Below are 21,776 nucleotides of genomic sequence, written 5' to 3'. Positions count from 1 at the left end.
ATTCTGCCTTTCAAAAGTGTACACACACTCGCATCTGATGCCTTCCCCTCCGACTGTTCTCCTCTCTAAGCTCAACACGTGACCTCCATCTCCCTAATTAGACCTCACACTTGATGGTAATTGCATGTCATTTCCAATCGCGACGACGAAATGTCGTTTTTTTTTCTCCGACATCAGCCTGTCTTCTAATTTTCGATTGCACAACCTTAAGAACTGCCGGATGACACCCTCAGGCTGCCAGTGCACAATGTCCCCCCTCCGATTCCCTTTGAGGCATGTGTGGCACGATAATGACGCGAACGGATTTAATTGGAAATAAGTGCGTTGGCGCCAATTAAAGAGATAACAGAGGAAATGTTCAACCGGTGCGTTTGAAATAAATTGTTGAGCACAAGAGACGTTCTGTCGGTTCACAACCCGGGTCAACTGAGCATTTCAGACATGTACAACATGAATAATAACTTTTTTCAATAACTGTTTTTCATAACAGTCAGGCCCTGTACAACTCAATAGTTTTCATGTATAATAACAAATATATGGTCTACACCACAGCTGAGTAGAGAACAGAAATACTGCGAGCTTGCCGCAGGCGTGTTCACTCCAATCGAAATACTCCTCAGAGGAGAAAAGAATTTGTTTTCTGTATTGTGTAATTTGCATGCGAGCTGCTTTTGTCTTTTTAACTAATATGTCCCAACATCCGTTCTTATTTCTACGTGTGCATGTGTGTTTTTTGCAGCTGCCCGTCGTCGCTCCACTCCGGGGAGAGAAATGACTTCCATCTGTCAACCCCTGCCCGTCTCCATATGTTGTTGACTGCTCCCCCCCCCCCCGGCCCTCCCTCTCCGCGAAGGGTAATGCAGTTGCGTCGACTCCCAGCAGGGATGCTCTCCTTGATGCCCACTGGCAGGAGCAAGACTCTGGATACTGAGGTTTTCCCATGTGTAGGTCTTAAGGATGTGAATGTCTTGTCTTCCCTGTCCACGTCCGATCCCCTGCCTTTCTGCAGTCAATTTGAGCCGCAGTGCACCAAAGGAAAATGTAAACGTCTGGCCCAGACCCCCCCCCCCCCTGCACCAACGCGAGTTTTTCATTGTATCATTGACGTGTACACTTACATTCGATACGTATCTGCTCCATCTCTGACACCTCTGAGATTGACTCCTTCAGGTCCTCGACAAACTTGAGCAGCTCCTCGGCACTTTGGGCGCAGAAGTTTAGCACTTGCTTCTTGTCCGAGCCAAACGGTGAGAGGATGGTGATGCCATGAGGGTAGACTGGGGAGCGCAGGGGACACCGAGTAATCAAGACAAAAGTAAGCAAAGGTATTTCAAATATACTCGAGAGCGGCTCAGTTTTTATCCATTTATATTCAGCCCGAAGTGTAGGGGTGTTTTCATGCCAGGTGCCTGCGAATTCTGAAGACACTGTGACTCACATTCATTTTCAAACAGGTGGTACTGCATGCCAAGTAGGCCCATGGCTTTGCAGAAAGTGTAGGCTGCGGGGCTCTTCTTCTTTGGACAAAGCTTCAAGATCTGCAGACAACGGTGAAGATAATTAGAGTCACAGTAACAACTTTGACTCACCGAAGGGCCCAATAATTTGATTCTGGTTCCTTTTTCTCCCAACGCGTCTCTGAAATATTTTTGATTGTCCCTGAGATTGTCAGGTCACAGAACAACCCCCAGAGGAAGCTGGCGGAGAACAACACTAATTTAAGCCACATTCAAGGAGGAAATTGAGTCAATATTGATGTACACTAGAATCTTCAAAGTGTCTTGGATTGTGCGCTAGTGCTCTAATTTGTATGCAAAACGTCTTGGCAAGCGTATATCAGGATGGATTATAGATGTTAGGGAGCTTTTTCATTAAATGACCTTCCAGATAGAGAAAGATGAGGCGAATCTGTTTCGCAGCGCAACGGGGGTACATAATTTACCAAGCAAGGTGTATTAAACCAATACATCACATTGGCACTTCAAACACTTCTCGACACGTATAAGCTGCAAGAAAGGGGGCCACATTTAAAATTTAACTCCTTAGTAAAAAACAATCTTTCAAAGACAATTCCTGCCCCGCCGTCCAAGCTGTCAGGAGAAAAAATATGTATATGCACTGCTAACTTTTACTGCCTACAGTACAGAATTCCACTGTGATGATGGAAGATAACTCCGTTTTTGCCTCCACCATAAAATTCTGCCTTGAAGCACCGTTACCTGCATCTACCGCTTTCTTAGAAAAAGGGGGGGGGGGGGGGGGCAGGCCATATTGTTTGCTGTGTTTTTTTGGCGTGAGATCAACACATTTGACGTGTGAATTGTGAGAGCAACTAAACACATGTAAGACAGATGTGATGAGCTCTTTAATTATGATAACTTCCCAATCTACAATCTTTGGAGCAAGCGAGCGACTCGTCTGTACTCTGCTCCGTCGGGGTTGGATCTCTGCTCACGAGTGCAACGCAACGCTGCGTTGGCTCACATCTGTCATTAAAAGAAAGGGCTCGGTGGGCCGGAGTTACGAAACAACGGCGAGGAAGAGAGGGAAGTAGCCTTGAGAAGTAGGCGATGGTGCGTTGCAGCTGTCACGGCAAAAATAAGCAGCTTTAAAGCTTTAACACGTGCAGCAGGGACAACGTTTGAGCGGCGGTTCGAAAAAAGACGCCCTGAGCGCGCGAGAACAACGACGACAAATATGGATCATCACACCACGTCTCTCCCAAACTGCGATGCTCTTTGTATCACGCACCACGATTAGATCATTGAAGAGGAAGACTTCCCTCTGGTGCGCCGCCTGCTTCTGGGCCTTGTTGACATCTGTCACCTCAAAAAGTCGACTGCAGCACACCAGTCTTCTGTGAGGGACGGAGAGAACCTGCAGAGAGACATGAACACATATCCGGGTGAAATAAATCTTGAGTCACTCGGATTAGATGTCTCGGAGGGTTGGGAAAAAGAAGACCAAAAAACGATCAACGCCAGATGAAGCCACAAGCGGTCTTTTTCCGCCGGAGAAACTCTGCAAAATGTATGGAACAGGTTGACTTTAAACACAATGGACGTTTGGCTAGAGGACCTGAGTTCACATTATTCACTGCGGTAAAAGGCCGAGCTGTGCAAGACTTAAGTGGTATAAATAAACACATTAAACTCAGTCGGCTGAGACAAACTATTTACATAAAGTCTGATCTAAGAGTCTTTAAGCAGATCTTAAAATGTTAATCAGAGCAATAGATAAGAGTGTGTTAGTGTTCTTTCTTTCTGGCTGCGCAAAAAAATTTAACATTCATTTTTTGTAATATTTCTGAGCACATCAACAACGTACTGCAGTCGTGTCCTCGGAGGCCTGACTTCTCCTTTTGGACTCAAGTGCGTTTCCAAATTTAAGCAGATTACACAGGAAAAAAAAATGAAAACAAATTCCGAGATCGATCTATTCATTTTTCTTTTCTCATCCGGGTTTCTGGGCTCGACCGCCGTGGAAATCCAAACGGCAGCCGAGCGGTTGTTGGTAGACGCGACTGCAAATACACGTGACCGCTGTTCAGTTTTCTCTATTTTTATTCCCTCTGCCTTCCGCGTGCAATTTGCAATGCAGCGAGTGCCTTCGCGTGGACTTTGTCTCTTCCTCTCCCGCCCGCTCATCACTCATCACTGCAGGCTATATAGACTCCTGCCCAGCCTGCCACAGCCAGCCTGCTTTCTCATTACACTAATGTCAGAAACATGTAAAGACATCATTAGCCTGAAATGCCTCCCACTCATACAAAAAAAAAACCAACAACCCCAAACAGTCCTTCACTGACAGGATTAGGAAACAGTTTGAGGGGAGAGTTTTCCAATATATCCATTAACAAAACTGCTAAAGCGTCTTCTTCAAATTCAAGAAGGGTTGTTATTTGGCTTTCATCGCGCCATCAAATATTTACACCAACCAAACTCCTATTATGTAGGAACCTATTAAAAAATCATTCTAATGTAGGTAACTCCCTCTTAAAAAAACAGATAAGAAGTTTATAATCTCTCGGATACTGCTGCGATAGATTTTAAGGTTTCCTCCCCACAAATACTAAGTCTCTTTCCTTTTTTGGAAGAATGAACGTATGAGCAGCAACAGTCACTTCCTTGGTAATAATCTTATTATTAAGAGCTAAGCTAAGTATCTATATAAAGGGAACACCTGTGACATCGGTCTAAGCATCAGTGCAGGTGTTACTGGGTCGGAGTTAATGAAGATGGAACACAAAATAAATGTAAGCATTAATTCCATCTGAATACAACTGTTTTTCAGAGAAACACAAGGTATAGGATCAGGTGGGCAACATCTCCGCAGCCCATTGGTCCACTTCGAATGACTGACAAGCCTATCGAACCGCCAGAGCCAATAGCATCGACGGACAGCCCCCAAATCCAACCATTCACAAACAAAGAAAGGGGCCATACCTATTTCAAATTAGAAAAAGCCCAGCTGGAACTTAATTGGATGGCAACTGTCAGGAATCATTTCGAGGTGACACAGGAACATTGGACTGGCCTGTTTCAGTGGAGTTTTGGACTATAACAGGATGTATCCTGACAACACAACTAAAAAGTAAGACATGTTTTATGTTTTATGTATATGGCTGTTGGAAGTGAACTTCATTCTTACTCTCTTGGCTGGTTCAGTGATGTTTGGTCGTTGAAAGATATCAAAAATATCCTGTTGGAATCTGAACAGCTTGTGTTGTTAGCATGAGGTAGCATGGGTGTTAGCGCTAGCTCTTGTGGTTTGCTTGTTCAGTTTTTTGTGTTTGAGCTACATGATGTTGATTTAGTTGCTCGGTGTTTTTTGATGAAAGTCAAAAAAAGTTCTTTGACACTGGACGTACGGGAAGCCGCATGTGACGGGATGATGTTTTGTGTCATGCTTTGTGGAAAAAGTAGCTAAAGCCCGGTGGTCGAAAAAGTCAAGCTAGCATGTTCAAGTTGCCAGACCAGCAACTCTTGGCTGAAAAGAAAAATCATTGTGAAGGCTGTTCACTGTGCAGACACTGGGATAAACTCACCTTTGCGTCAAAATATCAAACTTCAATAAGTCCAGTTGAATCATTTAGCACATTGCCCAAAATAAATCTTTTAAAACTGTCTCTTGTATGCGGACGATATGTGTCTTACAGCGCTGACTATTGCGAGTGTGAAGGAATGAAAAAAAAGAAACCTGGCAACTTTTATCTACATTTCATAAAGGGACTCGAATGTTTCGGTGCGACGACAAGTTGTCAAGTTTCCCTGAACTGTTTAAGTATTTTTAAAGAAAGGGCCTTTCAGTGTTGTGAGTCGGCACGGAGAGGCACATTCCCACACGATTCACTGTCATCAGTCCATCATGAAGCCAACTACTAAAGCCGGACAACGATATACAACAAATGAACACGTCAGCAACGACGTCAGTTTTCCACGAGCGAACACCTTTTCCGAAGTTGAGTCTTAAATAAAGCGACTCCAGTGTTGGGTTCAAGCCGCCTGGCGCACCGACGAGTCCTTTTAACCTTTAACGGTTAAACGAAAGTCTAATGATAGCGGTGGTTAATGATGTATCTAGCCGGAGTAATGACCTGAGGTAATGAAAGCGCCGCCGATGAAACATTTAATGGCTAATAAATGTGCTCCGCCGGTGCCACTGAGGGTAGAGAGGTGGTGGTGATGAGGCCTTGAAGAACGAGCGAGTGACTTGGCAAAGACGTATGCGCGCGGTCGCGTGTGTGCCCCATATTAATGGTTTTTGTGTGTGTGTGTGTGTGTGTGTGTGTGTGTGTGTGTGTGTGTGTGTGTGTGTGTGTGTGTGTGTGTGTGTGTGTGTGTGTGTGTGTGTGTGTGTGTGTGTGTGTGTGTGTGTGTGTGTGTGTGTGTGTGTGTGTGTGTGTGTGTGTGTGTGTGTGTGTGTGTGTGTGTGTGTGTGTGTGTGTGTGTGTGTGTGCGCGCGCGTGCGCGCTTACCGTTTTCATGCCCACGATGGACTGCTCGACCTTGGACACGTAGGTGACGTGGTCTTCGTTGGAGCGCAGCTCCCTCAGTTGTATTCTTTCATAGATTCCCACCACCATGTCTCTCGGGATGTCCGCTCCATCGTCCACACCTGAGACGAGAACGGGCTATTTACGCACGGGTATACACATGCCACGGGGTGGTTGCTTTTCATTTTTTGAACCAGACGGTCCCGTTCATCTGGCTGAAATTGAACAGCGGCTAAGGAGCAAAAGTGTATATCTGGCTTTCATGCAGTGTACACTGTACACATTGCAGTATTATTGCGTTATTTGACATGCAAGAGAGTTATTTCCTTTCGTCTCCTCTTCTGTGCATCTTTGACTTTCTGCCTGTCACTGTCACCATTCGGTAATGACAGAAGGAAGTGTAAAGGGGAGGTTAAACGGCAAGTGAAAAGCCCCGTTTTGGCTCTGAGGAGATTTTCCTTCCTCGACCACAGTGCTGGTCAAGGCCGTGGAGCGTGCCGGTGGAGCGGCGTGTCATTAGGCTGAAAGGTCGCCCCTCGAGATGCTCCCCCGTCATGTCTGCACAGCTGTACGGTGTGCCATGGCACATTGACTTTCCACTGGGACAGGATGTGATGGTGGTGACAGTGAGGCCCCCTGGGACATTGTCCGTGCAAATTATGTATACAGAAGGGATGTGACAGAAAGAAAATATCCTTACGTAATTGTTCTCTACGTGACACATGGGCATGACACAGCAGTATGATCTGGGTGTGCTGGTATTATTCAACCACGAGTCATCTTTGCTTTAAATCAGTGCCCTTGATTCATTCCATGGAGAATGGAAGGATGAGCTTAATATCGTAAGGTTTCATATTATTATTATTATTGTTGTATTTTTCGTATTCTGGTATTCCATAGGATATTCCATGAGGCTGTGGATGTCGGTTACATGTCTGTCATTGGTTACCATCAGGACATTGTACCATACTGAACATATATGCTTTTTTGTTGTCGATGATATTCATACAATTTCCCGGAGGGGGGATTAGAGACATTTTGCTGAAGGTCTCTCTGATTCTCTTTTTCTGCCAGTCCTCCCATTTTCATCCTGTGCTCACACCTCACCTCTTTCGTTTTAAGCTGAGCAGTGTCATTCAGCTTGTCCCTCACTTGAATTGCCATCATCAAGTTAACGTTACATTTAAAAAAATAATCTTTAATACGTTTTAGCAATAGCAAACTGGTTTATATTACGCTGTGCGACCGCTCTGACTCTGCCGGTCGGTTTTAATTGAGATAATGAATGCTCCGCGGTTCTTCATTACTATTGGTTTCTGGTGTGTAATTGCATTTCACCTCAGCCAATTAGCTGAGTGAACCATTCTTCTGTCAGCGCGAGAGAGCGAATCATGAGAGGAGAAAGAGAGTATAGACAGGGGAAAAGGCAGATGAATAAACAGACAGCACTATATTCAACAAAAAAAACAAGATAAGAGAAAACAGTAAACTGAGCAGAAGACAAACGAAACGTCCACGAGAGAGTGGCGTGTTTTAATCTGCATGAGATGCCGAAATTGATTTTCCAACTTAATTTAATTGTGGCAGAAAATTCTGGCTGAATATATTAGAGTTGTTCAGTATCGACCTCGGCGTTCCCCCTGACTGATTCCGCGGAGGGAGGGGGCGACGCTCCCGTCTCTTCCTTAACGCTCGGCGAATTAGCATCTGTTTGACTGTGGGAGACGAGAAATTCGCCATTCTGCTGGTGTCGCTGTGACCTGTAAGTGTGTACAGCACAACAGGCAGGGCCTGAAAAGTAATCTTATCTTTGTCGCCCAAATGAACGCAGGGAGGTTCGATTGAATACAGATGTAAACTCTGTTGGACACATAATGCCACAGGAGGGAGAGGAATCCTTCATCATCTCGTCTAGCAAAACTATCGGAAGATATTCTCAAAATGTTTCTCTAATTTGCAAAAGACCTCTTTCAAACATCAGTCTTGCTTGCTGGAATCTCATGACATACTTTAACTAAACAAATTGAGGACATAAACTATAATCATGGGATGTTTCTGAAGTCTTTTAGTCTTTTAAATCTTCTTCCTGCCTGTGACTGTATTGTCTCCTGCTGCTCCATCGAATCCATCCAAATCTCCTACAAACATTTTCTGAAGTTCATGTCTGAAACAGCTCCGGTGGCAGTTTTATATAAGTTTAAATGACAAAGTCAGTTTCCCTTTGTGCGTCTTCTTGGTATTATTAGCTCCACAACCTACTTAACCAGTGAACCTCTCGGCTCACACGTCACTTTGACTCCTCTCCGGCGACGACACGTGCACAAACGCTCCTGAAAGACTCACCTTCCTGCTTGAGCCGCAGACATCGACTAATTACTGCCACTCCAACTTAAAGTCTGCACAAACACACAAACACACACACGCACACACAGAGATGAAATGCTGTGTCCATTACCTCGCAGGTTGCGTATGAAGTCCTCCAAAAGCATCTTGCGGTCGGGCTTGATGTTGGGGCTGTACATGTCGGTGTTGAGTAGAATGATGGCGAAGGCCAGGATGAAGATGGTGTCTGGGTTGTGAAACTGCTGCACCACGTCGGGGTTGCACATGCAGTAGCGCTGGCTGTTGGATTAAAGGGGAAGAAACGAAAAGTGTGCATTAGGAGAAAGGAATACAGTTGGAGGGCAAAGAAGGTGGAAAGGCGAGGGACGAATTCAAGAAGTAATAGATGTGTGTCAGGACATGGAGGGACGACAAAGGGGGGGGGAGGGACGGAATAGTTGATACGTAAAGAGAGAGAGATGAATTAGTAAAATACAAGGGACAGGAAGGAGAGGAAAGATGGGAAGGGATAACAGATGGAAGACAAGATGCCGATGATTTGTTATCCTCCGACGAACAACATGCTCGTGAAACATGCCTCGACGCGAGCCGGGCATGAGATTGCCGCGAAACAAAATGAGAGTTATGGCTTTAATTTTGCTCGCGGCTTCAATGGAAGCAGTTAGCCGGCCCACAGCAGGTGCTCTGCCTGAAACACTGTCTCTCTGTGTAAACACACGTGTCCCGCCGGACAGGACGCCTTCACGGATCTCGCGTTACACAGGAAATCAAGGGAGTGTGGGCGCCAAAAAAAAGCAACCAAAGAGGAGCGAGTATCTTCTGTGATTGCTTTGTTTATGCGATGATAAAATAATCAAGTTTCACCCCTCTTGTTGTTTTATTTGCTGACACCTCCCAATCGCTGACTAAAGTCCACAGAGTGCTTCGCCATAATTAAACATTCCCCAACATTTATGGGCCAGTTTGCTCAATTTACGCAGGTAGTTACTGTGCCGGGAAAGAGAAGAAATATGACATTTGAAATCCCTTACGTCGGTACTACTTCCTCCCGACGGAACGTGACGGAGGCCAAAAAATGCGTGTTTGGGTCGTTTTGGAAGCCATGATGAATCTGACAGATTTGTAGATGCCTATATTGGATGTTTGCATATGTTTAAGTGCTCTGAGGAGAGAGAAATTGTTTTCATCACAAATACTTCCTGGTTAGGGGAAGGATAGTTCACCATCTACATCTAATCGGGTGGGTGTGGGTGTGTGTGTGTGTGTGTGTGTGTGTGTGTGTGTGTGTGTGTGTGTGTGTGTGTGTGTGTGTGTGTGTGTGTGTGTGTGTGTGTGTGTGTGTGTGTGTGTGTGTGTGTGTGTGTGTGTGTGTGTGTGTGTGTGTGTGTGTGTGTGTGTGTGTGTGTGTGTGTGTGTGTGTGTACACCCCGTGGGCTCCGTATTGGCGTGTACAGTGTAATCGTTACTTTAATCAGTCACTTCCACATCGGGGCTGCAGCACCGTTTTGCAGACCCACTGGGCTGCATGATTGGAATCTAATGTCTCTGGTGAACGGGGGCAAAGAGACACACACATATTTGTATGCATGCAGTAGGTTCACACCTGCTCACGCACACATATATTTTTATATACTGTATATACTGTTTTTTTTACATGTCTTCACAATGATCTGATTTCTCTTTTTTAAAATCTTTATATTTTTAGTTTGATTCATTCACTAAAAAACACTAAACTGTGTCGTCCTGCAGCCCAACCGCTGAAATCCAGATGTGCAAGGTTTTAAGTTGACAATTGAAAATGTTAAACGCTCGTCTAAGTTGCTTTCACCTATTAATGTTCTCACACAAGCAAAATAAAAATGAGTTGAGGATATATTTTTTCTAGGATGATGCATCTCAGCTTCTTGGTAGAGGTAGTCTGGGCTGTATACGCATTTGGTGGTGTCATTATTATCAATAAAGATTATATACCAAATGTAAAGGTTCATGGATGACATTGGAAATTATGGATTGATAAAAACGTCCATTATTTTTCATGTAACATATTTAAATATCTATTGAAAATGATCAGATCTCAATCAAGGACTTCATAGAGTTGGTCTCCAGTCTCATGGAAACAATGATTTAATCCTGATTTATTATTTACTTTGTGATATAATGTTTATAAATAAAGGGACTCAGATTCATATTCCTTGTGTGTTTGCGGCACCCCTCGTGTAGTATTTGTTTTAGAATAATAATCACGGGGCTGCACACAGATGCTCATTCACATCTCGGTGTATGAAAAGCGGGATGCGGCAGCCGCCTGTAATTATACCCTCGTCCGTGAATCCTACTGCTGCAGCGTGCGGTGAAAAAGCGTTTATGCTGCTTTCTATGATTAACAAAAACCCCCCACCACAAACCCCATGAGGGTAAAATGGCACATGATGCTGGATTTGGCTTTTGTTACAGATGGTGTCGTACGTCACAAAGTCCTGTATGAGCTCCCCGAGGGTGCATTCAGGTGCAAGAGGACAAGCTGCGCGACCTTTATCTGTAATGGCTACAACGTGTGGGGCGAATATGTGTGACTGAAGGTGCAGGATGAGTAAATATGGATATGTGCTCACTACACTGTGATTCAGAGATGAAAACGTACACACGACATGCATCCGCAGCGTTGGGAGCTGGCTCATATTTTTACTCATTCATTAGCACACTGACGCAGCAGATACTGAGGCCGCTCGCTGCTTTTCACTTTTTACCCCCTCGCTCTTTTTTTTTTTTTTTTTTTTTACTGCTGCTTCAAATCCTCTTCGCTTACTTTGGAGATTTCTCTCTTTCTGCGTTTGCGCGTGCGTGCGTGTGTGTGAGTGTGTGTGTGTGCGCGCGCCTTTGGAGACATATCAAAGCCCAGGAGCAGAGGAGGCAGGCACAGAGAGGCAGTGGCGGTTATGCAATGCTAGTTATTTATAAACCATCCACCCTTTCTTTTTTCTCCCCTTCCCTCCTTCCTTCCTTTCTTTCCTTCCCCTTTCCCCTCCCCCTCCAATTGCTCCCAATAACACACAGGCGCGGCCTGATGTCCAAACATTACCGGTGCCAAACCTTTCGGCCCACTGCCTACATGACAGTGCCACCATGTTTTTTGGCCACCTCATTGGGCACCTCGGCATCCGTGACAGGTGGTTGTTACTCAGACGGGAGCTACGGCAAACCGTGAGCGTTGACACGCGGCTGTTCTTTGTCTCGCTCTCGCAAATCGTTGCCAGAAATTACACTGTTTTGGGCTTTTCAGACAGCGGTGCTTTATTGGCCACGTGTAATTGCAGCCAAGCAGACGCGAGAGAAGAGTGCTAAGACAGCGTGACTCAGCTTCTTCCCTACTTTTTCATTACTCCTGCGAAATTGTGTAGTTTGTGTTGTGTTTGTGTAGTCTTTTCATATTTCCTCCTTCCTTCCCTCTTTCTATCGTGCCTGATTTTTATTTTTTCAAATATCACAAACTCAGACACCCGCATCTCCCCAAACTTGATTTTGCGATCCAGAAAACGGGAATTGCATCTGAAAGCACCGCAAGGCGAGTTTGTCCCCGAGGTAGTTGTTTGAGTGACAGTATTTCATTTCACCGACTCAAATATCAACACACCCAGAGTTTCTTTACAGCAGGAAATACATGAACATGACATTATTTACATCTGCTTTGACCTGGGGAAATCTATGCGGATGTCCTCGTTTGATGACCCATATACTAATGTTTGAAATTCCTTTAATTGACCTTGGAACCAAGGTGGGGTTGCATCCTGTGATCCATTCCCTACACTCGTTCAATAAAAATCATACCTAAAGTAAGTTTTTGAAATTCTTTTAGAAAGTGCTCCTCTCGTAATACAAGTGAGACGACTGCAAGATAAACCCAGACTCTGGCAGCAAATGCCGCTTTTTCCAATTACCTGAAGGCCTCGATAAGACGTTCCACCTTCTGGGCTTCTCCCTGGACACGGATGTGGGCCTGAAACTTCCTCAGCGCCTCGTCCAGCTCCATGCCGGAGAAGTCCATCTCATCCACCACACAGCTGTTGAAGCACAGAGCGGAAGGGAAGAGATATGGAATACATTAATTGCATCATATCAAACTGGGGCTGCGTTGTGGTGGGATGAACCTGAGGATGAAAACCCCAGATTAAAGGCCACTGGACTCTGCTCACTGCAGGTATTAGCCACGCACGGACACCGGGGAGAAGACCGGCTATCTGCTTCTGCGCCGCGGCCGCCGAGATGTGCACACCTGACCACACGTGCGATTCCTCTGGGCATAAAATCCTCCCATTACCTGACGTCCCCCGGCCTAATGACTTTAATTAAAAGAAGCGAAATATCCCGGCCGGTGAGTTCGGGGGGGGGGGGGGGGGGGGGGGGTGTGAATGTGGGCAATTTGGAGGTGAGATTAGCTTTTGAAGTGAAAGGTGACTTTGGAAACAAGTTGGGAGTCTCTCACTTTCTTGTGAGGTTTGCTTTACAGACACAAAGTGCAATGATAATTTATGATAATCGAACAATGAAATTAAAGTCTTTTTTTTTTTTACACGAGAAAGATGATGCTCTTGATCTCAACAGCTTTAAAGTATTAGGAATAGTAAATGATTACTACCACTGTCAATTCTTCGATTTCTACTCTTACAAGCCCTGTATGAATTAAATTTACAAAGACTAGTCCTAATACTACACTGCTGCTGCTACCATTACTACTATTACTACTACTACTACTTCTACTTCTACTTCTACCAAAGCTACAATTTCTCCAGTTTTGTCCTATCTGTACTACTATTTTACTACAGCCACTATTACTATATCTAATACTGCGATTACTGACACAGCTCCTACTGCGAAGCAAACCCTTCATTGTGTATTATTGAAATTATACTACAGTCCTTGTGTTTTTATCACGTCGACTACAACCACCCACTGTAGTTTCGGTTTGTGCCACACACACACACACACACACACACACACACACACACACACACACACACACACACACACACACACACACACACACACACACACACACACACACACACACACACACACACACACTACTGCACATTAAGATGGATTACTGTGAACAAAGCGAGTGAATGAGGTGAGTACGTGACTGTGACACATGCTGCTCCAGCACAAAGATGGCTGAGAAAAAAAAAGTATTATTACTTTTTGGGTAATATCTTCATGGTTGAATGCACTTATTGTGAGTCGCTTTGGACAAAAGCATCTCAGTGCTAAATGAATGTCATGTAATGTAGACATTGACAAAGCTACGTGTATTTCCACGCTGCTGTTACTTACATCGCCTATCAGTACAGTAGTTGCTTCTACTCGTGCTCTCCATGGAGCGTCTCCGATCGCCCTTTCCATGACTCACTCGTCCCCTCCACCGCCCCTCTCTCCCTTCTCCTCCATCTGTCGCTCCTTGTTAATGTTGCGTCAGGTGAGATGCTCTCTAGCCCAGGTACACCAACGCCCCCTTTCCCCCCCCTCTCTCTCCCTAATTGCACACGTGCAACATACAGTAAACATACGTATACTGTTATCACGTGTACACCTTGTTGATCTGGAATGTTTGCATCGCAAGGCTTGAGTAGATGCCAGGCCGAACACAGATCTCCTTTTTCCTGCTAAACAAGTAAACTATACTACCGGTGAACGAGTCCTCCGGGTGCCACACTTCTTGCAGCCCAAATCCATCATCACAGTTTGGCTTAGTTGACTTAAAGCACCGTTGGCTTCATAAGGAAAGGAGGAAGATTCGGGATTACGGGAGACTGACGACTACACTGACATGCAATCGCACCCGTCCTTTACACACACACACACACACACACACACACACACACACACACACACACACACACACACACACACACACACACACACACACACACACACAAATGCATTTAAGCCCAAGTACATAACCACGAGTGATTTTCACATGAGGCTGACACCCCTCACTCACTCTCCTGTGACTACACACTTTATCGAAAATGCTTTCACACGCACTTTACACTCTCCCATCATGCCGCCCTTCAACGTCACTTCCCCTGTGAGTGCTGCCGTGCGGAAAAAATAAGGACGACATACATTTATCCCAATGGGAAGCTGCGCGGAGGGAATATCTGTGCTGCGAATTGCAGTTTGAAGCCCTAAAAGCATAACACTGTTATAAACAAGTACTCCGAATTATGACGGCGTCCATTCGAGAGGATGTGGATATTAGATGAGGGGCGACCCGGAAGGGAACAACGTGGCCGAGTGCTGTGTGCTGTTCGTCTGACCGTGCAAAGACTAAAAGTGTGTTCTTTGCTTGATAACCTGAAGTTCTGCGGGATTTCCTCTGGTTCGTATGCAAATTTAGAGGTAACTAGTGAATAGGAGGACGTAATAGAATAATTTAAAAAAAAGACTATTACTGCTCTTTTTTCTTACAAAAGATGGAAATAACTGTAGAGCGAGATGTGCGGAGAGGACCATTGTAATTTCAAAGCAAATTAAACGCAATCAGGGTAATGACCTCGACGGAAAATTACAGGGTGAAGTGAGTCATGTGCGTGCGCGTGTGTGTGCGTGTGTGTGTGTGCGTGTGTGTGTGTGTGTGCGTGTGTGTGTGCGTGTGCGTGCGTGTGTGTGTGTGTGTGTGTGTGTGTGTGTGTGTGTTATACACACATTTGTTTGATGACTAATTCTAGACGGTGGCATCTGTCCTTGTTCTCTAAGCCCCCTGGGTTCATCTGTTTTTATATCTGTCGCTTTATTTTTATTCTGTTGTAGGGAGAGAGAAAAAATTAATGCTTCTTTAAAAAAAAGGAAAAAGATTTCAGTTGCTAAGAATTTATCCGATGCAATGGGTAACACTTTAGCCAATTATTTAGCACCATGAGCAGTATACACGCATTTTATAAATGGCTTATAATAATTCTAAAATGTACCAAAAATATATAAAGTAGTTGTACGAAGATAAATATATATTTTTCAGTGTTTATTCATGCTCATTTCTATACGTGTGTTTTACAATATTATTATGAACGATCTGTTTTTACACTTGCCCCCACTTACTTGTTCCCACAGGAGGACTTATTGTTATTAACAAATATATAATAATGAACACAAATCTGCTTGGTTTTACTGCATTATTGTGTATGTGATATCTGTGTTATTAATGCAAATTGAATGCAGCTTATAATTGCGTAATTTTGTTTGGGATTGTTACGTTCTTGAGTTATTGTGTTGACAAGACTGCACGAACAGGAACCAGAGGGAAAAAACAGTAATCTTAACTTCTCGTCTGATGAAATATTGTCAACCCAATGGCATCTGTGGCTTTTGTATTAATATGATGAAGGAAGCAGAGAATCAAAAACAGGCAGGGAAGGTTTTTTTTATATATATTTTCGTCTTATCATCTTCTTTGCTCCTTCAATAATTCTGTCAACCTATATAGATGAGATGAGAGTGAATTTGTTTGTTTACGGGGAAAAATAGAATGGAATATAAATGACTGTAAAAAAAACTAAAAGAAGCAGAATCACAGTATCTTCAAACTGTTTCGGGCGACAATGTTCGCTACTCACTCCAGTACGTCTCTGTTGAAGGGCTTCTTGCTGTTTCCGAGGAATTCTCCAATCATCTGTCGACTCAGGCCCTTCCTCTGGAGCAGGAAGTGCGCCACGCCGATGGGCGTGTCTGGGATGAAGCCTCGTGAGATCAGGAACTGAAGGCCTTTGTCAGGGTTTCTGGGACGAATGAGGAAGAGAGAGAGAAAATGAATGAAAAGGTCAGTGACCCAGCCGTTACGGATGAGTTGCCCTGTGTATTGAAATGACTCGTTCATGCTTAAGGTTACGATGGAATGATCTGAAAATAAGGTGGGACGCTGCATACCTGCGCAGTGTGAGTGGAGCCTGCCAATAGTGATAAAAGACACACTGCGGAGCCTCATTTGTATTCATTCCCATGCCCAATTACAACATTCATTAATGACGGCTAAACAGCTTGACACTTAATTCAGAGGATTCTGCCAGAATCCTAATGGCCGATTGGGGGATGCAGCTCTGAAACCCTGCTTGTATGCACAGACGTTGAGCTCAAGCCTTCGCTGGACTGGGACAAGGTCTAAGATGAAGGTACCTGTGACAAGTCTCTCCAGTGGATTTGACCAGTGCATCAAAATGAACAGACACCAGCCGCTGCCCGAGGACTGTAAAATATGAGATATTGTTTTGGAACTGTCAGTAATGTAGGTTTCTGCAAGGAGAAATATGAATTTCTCTCTTCCTGGGTTTATTTCCATGCTCTCGTGCCTTCAGAAAATGGTTACAACAGATCATTGATTTCCATGAATCACTGTTTTGAAAAAGCACCTCACTGCCCATGGGACGGTAGTGTTCAGCTGACGGCCTGGCAGAAGAAGTTACTTATGTATGAACAAGGGAGTAATATCATAACTATTTATAAACCTATTAGACACAGGGGATGGTTGCTCCAGGGAGGCCGCTGCATTAAGGCCACAGCTGTCCCTCATTGTTTAAACCACAAACTCTATGTAACAGAGCTAAGTGTGTGTGTACATGTGTGTGTGTGTGTGTGTACCAGAGCTAATGGGTTAACAAGGCGAGGGTGGGACAAAGGCGAAGCAGGAGGCTGGACGAGGACCAGACAGAGCAGATGTGTGTGAATGGGAGTGTGAGGACGGAGAGGCAGGACGACGAGCACGGGCCGGGCTGCCTGATAGCATCTGTCAAAAACAGATGGCGATTATTATCCGTAATGAGAAGTGTGGACGGAGGAGTGAAAATGGAAACGCAGAGGGAGGCGATGATACGGATCGATAGATCTAGATGCGTGGCCGCAGAGCGACACTCTCCTTATCAGACTATCGTGAACACGGGTGGTTGCGAAATGACCCTGTTTACACTTTCCATGACCTGGGCCTTTTTGTTATCGCGCCCATAATGGCCGTCATTCCTCAGGGAGCAAAGGTGGAAGTACTGATGCATATTTACAGTATGATGCGGAGATCGCATCCCACCTTTGACCTTCATCCCACTGCAGCCCCATTTCACTAGAAGTTATACTGTATGTGCACTATCAAGATGTTTTGCCATTTGACTGTCACCTGCATTACTATAATTCCCCCGTACACACATTTCTTGCCTCCTTATTGCACCCACATCCATTTTTTTTTTGTTGTTGCTCCATATTGGACATAAATACGTCCTTCGCTCACCTTGACATTTGCTTTTATCCGCCCTCTATTTTACTGGTAATGGACAGATTTGTACAGCGTCCGTGTCTGTGAACGGTGTTTTATGGCCCTTACAAGAGCCCGACTGTCAGCACTGCATGTTGCCCATTTCTCCAGAACGCACACATTTCTTTCCGTTTACATTACTAACCAGTGATAGATTGATGGGGGGGGGGAGGGGTAGTTTTCTGAGAGGAAAAACACGATTGTGTGGTGTAACTGTTAACGCTCCAAAAACCCAGAGTCATTACACCGATGTGGACTCGCTGCTGCAGGGCGTCGCTCTTGTCCATCAAGAGCTTTTGCTGAGACGGCAACTGAGAGGAGAATTTAGCGATATGGCTGCTGTGGCTCCTTTCTTTATATTGGCATTTCTTAAGAGCGGTCATTCCCAACCTTATTGTCTTTCCAGACATATATCCAGATCCCTGTCAAATAAACCCCTTCAGCAGATCCACCTCTGATCTATTTCAACCATGTATCCATTATCTTTGACCAATTTTTTCAACTTTTAACCCATTGCTCTAGGCTACTTTGCCATTTTTTCCATTACCACACCAACTATTCCAACTGTTACTTCATTGTTTTATTTATTATTTGGGCTGTCGAGAGGCTGCAAGTAAGGATTACAGTATTTTCATGTTCACCATTATAAAGGAACATGCCCCGTAAGATGTTTTCAGACATGAACTCACATTTCTGCAAAATTGCATCCGGGCATTTTCCGGAGTTTCCCATTTACACATGATTGATGCAGCAGCAGATTGTCAGACGCAGTCAAGACAGGAGGAAAATCCCCGGTGCATATCTTTTTTTTTGGGGGGGGGGGGGGGGGGCAAAGGAACTGGTTCTTAATTTGAAAAGATTTACAATGTTGCCATCCTTATCCTTTAAAGAACAATGACAGATAAGGATAAAAAAAGGGTGCCGGGCTCTGTGAGAGATTAGAAATGCTTCCTCTGTTTACCATCTGGATTTTTTGCCGTTTGTAATTATGGACCGGGTCATTCGGCACTGAGGGCTGAATGCTAATACAGAGAAGGTTTGTGTCGGGACAAACAAACACGTGTGAGTTTTTTTTGTCCATAGATTTCTCTTCCCCTGACGGCAGGTTATCCCTCTTGAGGAGCTCAGCAGGCTTTGTTGATGTACTGTGTTAATTAGCCGTCCTTGACACACTGTATGTATCCAGATGTCCCTCTCTCTTATCACGAACACCATCACCAGAGCTCCATTCTCATGCATGATGGGGGGGGCTGATCCACGATGAGCTGCTCTGATGTTTCATCAGTGCGCCAGAATGTGAGAGAGTGAAAATATGGTCTTCAAACTCGACTCAGGGATCTGTCATTAATGTCTCACCTCCTCACATCCTCCACTCTCTCTTTGCCCGTTCCCCTGTAGAAGTTTTGGTACCAGCTCCCTTGTGTGAAAACCCACATAACGGAGTCATTGTCATTCCAGACACACTCAAGGTGGAAACTTTTATCATGTGGTCTCTCTCTCAACCTCTGGCCCCCACGCCCTTTACCTTTCTGTGTCTCTTTCAGTTCCTCTCTTGCTTTTGCACTCGCTGTTCTACCTTTCTATTCTTGTGCGCACTCACACACACACACACACACACACACTTCTGAATTTTCCTCTCTTTGATTTATTTTCTCCCTCACCTCCTGCTAAGGTGGTGCATAGACCACCTGCTGCAAGAAAAAAACACACACACACACACACACACACACACACACACACACACACACACACACACACCTAACAGTGTGTGAGCTTTTTTTGTCTGCATGATCAAGCAATACCCAAGTTTTAGCCCAAAGCAAACAGCCCTATTTAAGATGCAAAGGATACAGCAGCGCAGGTATTAGAAGGAGGATATGAACTGGTGGAACTAATAAGCCTCAAGCTCGATTGCCCCCCCCCCCCCCCCCTTCTCTCTCTCCTTCTCTTTCTCTCACTCTAATTTTTTTTGCACATCGTTCTTCTTCCTACCTCTCCCACCTCTTCCCTCACAGCCAATTTAATAAAAGTCAGCTTATCTTTCAAGGTGTTTGATCAGGGGAATGGGAAGAGCGGATTGCAAACAGACAAAACAGGGGCAATTAAACCTGTCAGTTTATTTTTAAAAAGTCCCCAAAAAGTAGCAGAACCGTATTATCAAAACTTGTAATTCTCCATTAAACAGTCATTACAAATGTGGGCAGTCCTCACTCCCTCTCTTAAGAGATGTAAAAAAAAAAATAATAATAATAATCTGAACAAACCGGTATCCAATTTGTTTTCTGCCACTCACAAAAAATGGCAATGCCCAATGGTATTTGCAATTACTGTACCGCCACAGTGTACTGAACATTAACTGTGCATGCTGAAGGAAAAATCTGCAGATGAACACAATGGGAGATAAAGCTCATAAATCTATATTGCTGTTGCCTTGCAGGCGAACAGAGTATTAGAATAACAATGCAAACACAGGACATGTTACCCTATTATCAATTAAAGAAACAAAGACAATGCTGAAAAGACTCATTGCATCTTGTGAATTTCGAAAGACAAGTTGGATAATTGCAACAAATCATTTATTGGTTCAAATTAAAAACAAAAGGCTTGAAATGTAAAAAATCTATCTAATCCAACATACATTTTGTATTCCAGTGTCATGGCCTTGTCATGACTATTTGGACTTGGACCTCAATGCCCATTAAAAAATGAAATACCATCAGCATTAACCCTACTCAGATTTATGTGACATTTTGTCAACTCTTTTTTTTATAGATCTAGGGTTTGTACAATTCCCATTGTGATCGTTCCGTCTGCATCTTCCCTCCACTATCCGTACAGCTTGTTCCTGCTTCCCTTGTTTTCAGTGTCACGCTCCAGCATTGAGTCAAAGTTAATCGGCTCTATTGTGCACTTTTATGGCGCTGCAGAGCTTGGCAGTGAGCAAAAAGATAATTCGTGTTTTATGAACTCCAGTCTTCCGAATTTGTGCAAAATGTCTTAATTGGAGCGATATCATGACAAAATCTTGAAGTGGTTTAGCACTCAGCATATTGTGGAGAGCAAGGGGCGCTTTCACCCAAATGGTTAATGTGGCAGGGACCAAAAAAAATAAATAACTTGGATTGAAATGTGAGCATATTTTTCATCCCACTTCCCAAGGTGCCAGTTTCACACAGCGCTGAAGGAACTTTTAATTACATTCACGACTCGCAGCAGGATGACTAATGAGATTTTTAAGAGCTTCTGGATCATTGCCATTATTTTTTAAGATTTACCCCTCAAGTATTCCTACAAATTGTAACCCAGCTAGTCCAGCAGTGGTTGAGCTCAAGTTGTAATATATCTCGGTGAGTCTAGTTCTATTTATTTAAATATGTGGGGGTGTTTATGTCCTTGAGGGTATGTTCTGGGTGAAAAGCTAATAGAGCATATGGCAAATCTCTCTATTTATTAATTCCTCCCATGTTTCGCATTGGCTGCACAATCCCAGGGCTTATTTGATTACAGGCATACACTCAAAATATATTTAGTTTGACAAATATGCATCATATAAAGTTTGTTAGTTTGTTTAGGTTAAAACTCTGTAATCAGAATGGATGGAAATCGTCTGTGCAATTAAAATATTTAAAGGGCAAATATCTTTGTGTAAAATAAAAAAAAAGAGAATGAAAAATACAGAACAACTGCTTTTGGGTATTTTGTGAATCATGTAAGATATGTGAGGAAGACTTTTTAAGTTATTCTCTGAATGCATAATTGATTATTTCAACGACGAACACACTGCAGGTCATAACTCCCCAACATTTCTACAGCAAAACTGAAAAACATCTCCAGGATTCAATTTTTGTCTCAAAAACATCAACTGGCCTCATTCACCGCTGTCACCATGGTGACACTTTTTCTTGCCTCTTGCCTCATGTAACCACCATGCATCCGTCTTGAGTGTGTCTTGGGAGGTTTTTATCTGGTTTTGACTTTGTCACTCTTCACTAGGCAGCGAGGGGAACTGAATACACAATGGCTGAAAAGCTGCAAACATCAAATATAAACAAAGGAAGAAGCATGTTTTTCCTCTGCTGACTAACGTATCCATGAAGCCCAGAGGAGGAGGGCAGTGAGGGCAATACAAGAGTTACTGTTTAACATAAAGAA

General features: G+C 44.0%; 1 protein-coding gene across 2 annotated transcripts in view; it reads right to left on the bottom strand.

Moving 5' to 3' along the window:
• Positions 1-21,776, bottom strand: part of iqsec3a (IQ motif and Sec7 domain ArfGEF 3a) — a 74,464-nt gene that overhangs the window by 4,092 nt on the left and 48,596 nt on the right. For both annotated transcript variants that reach the window (XM_035604246.2, XM_047336505.1), the window contains exons 5-11: positions 15,946-16,107; positions 12,274-12,396; positions 8,451-8,617; positions 5,978-6,117; positions 2,752-2,877; positions 1,439-1,538; positions 1,119-1,277 (exon numbers count right to left, since the gene is read on the bottom strand). In XM_035604246.2, the coding sequence (XP_035460139.2) occupies positions 1,119-1,277; positions 1,439-1,538; positions 2,752-2,877; positions 5,978-6,117; positions 8,451-8,617; positions 12,274-12,396; positions 15,946-16,107 (977 nt within the window). The remainder of the gene's footprint in view (positions 1-1,118; positions 1,278-1,438; positions 1,539-2,751; positions 2,878-5,977; positions 6,118-8,450; positions 8,618-12,273; positions 12,397-15,945; positions 16,108-21,776) is intronic.

Source organism: Scophthalmus maximus, chromosome 12 (assembly GCF_022379125.1).
Source record: "Scophthalmus maximus strain ysfricsl-2021 chromosome 12, ASM2237912v1, whole genome shotgun sequence".
In the NCBI taxonomy this organism is placed as follows: Eukaryota; Metazoa; Chordata; class Actinopteri; order Pleuronectiformes; family Scophthalmidae; genus Scophthalmus; species Scophthalmus maximus.
This window is presented reverse-complemented; position numbering and strand designations above follow the sequence as displayed.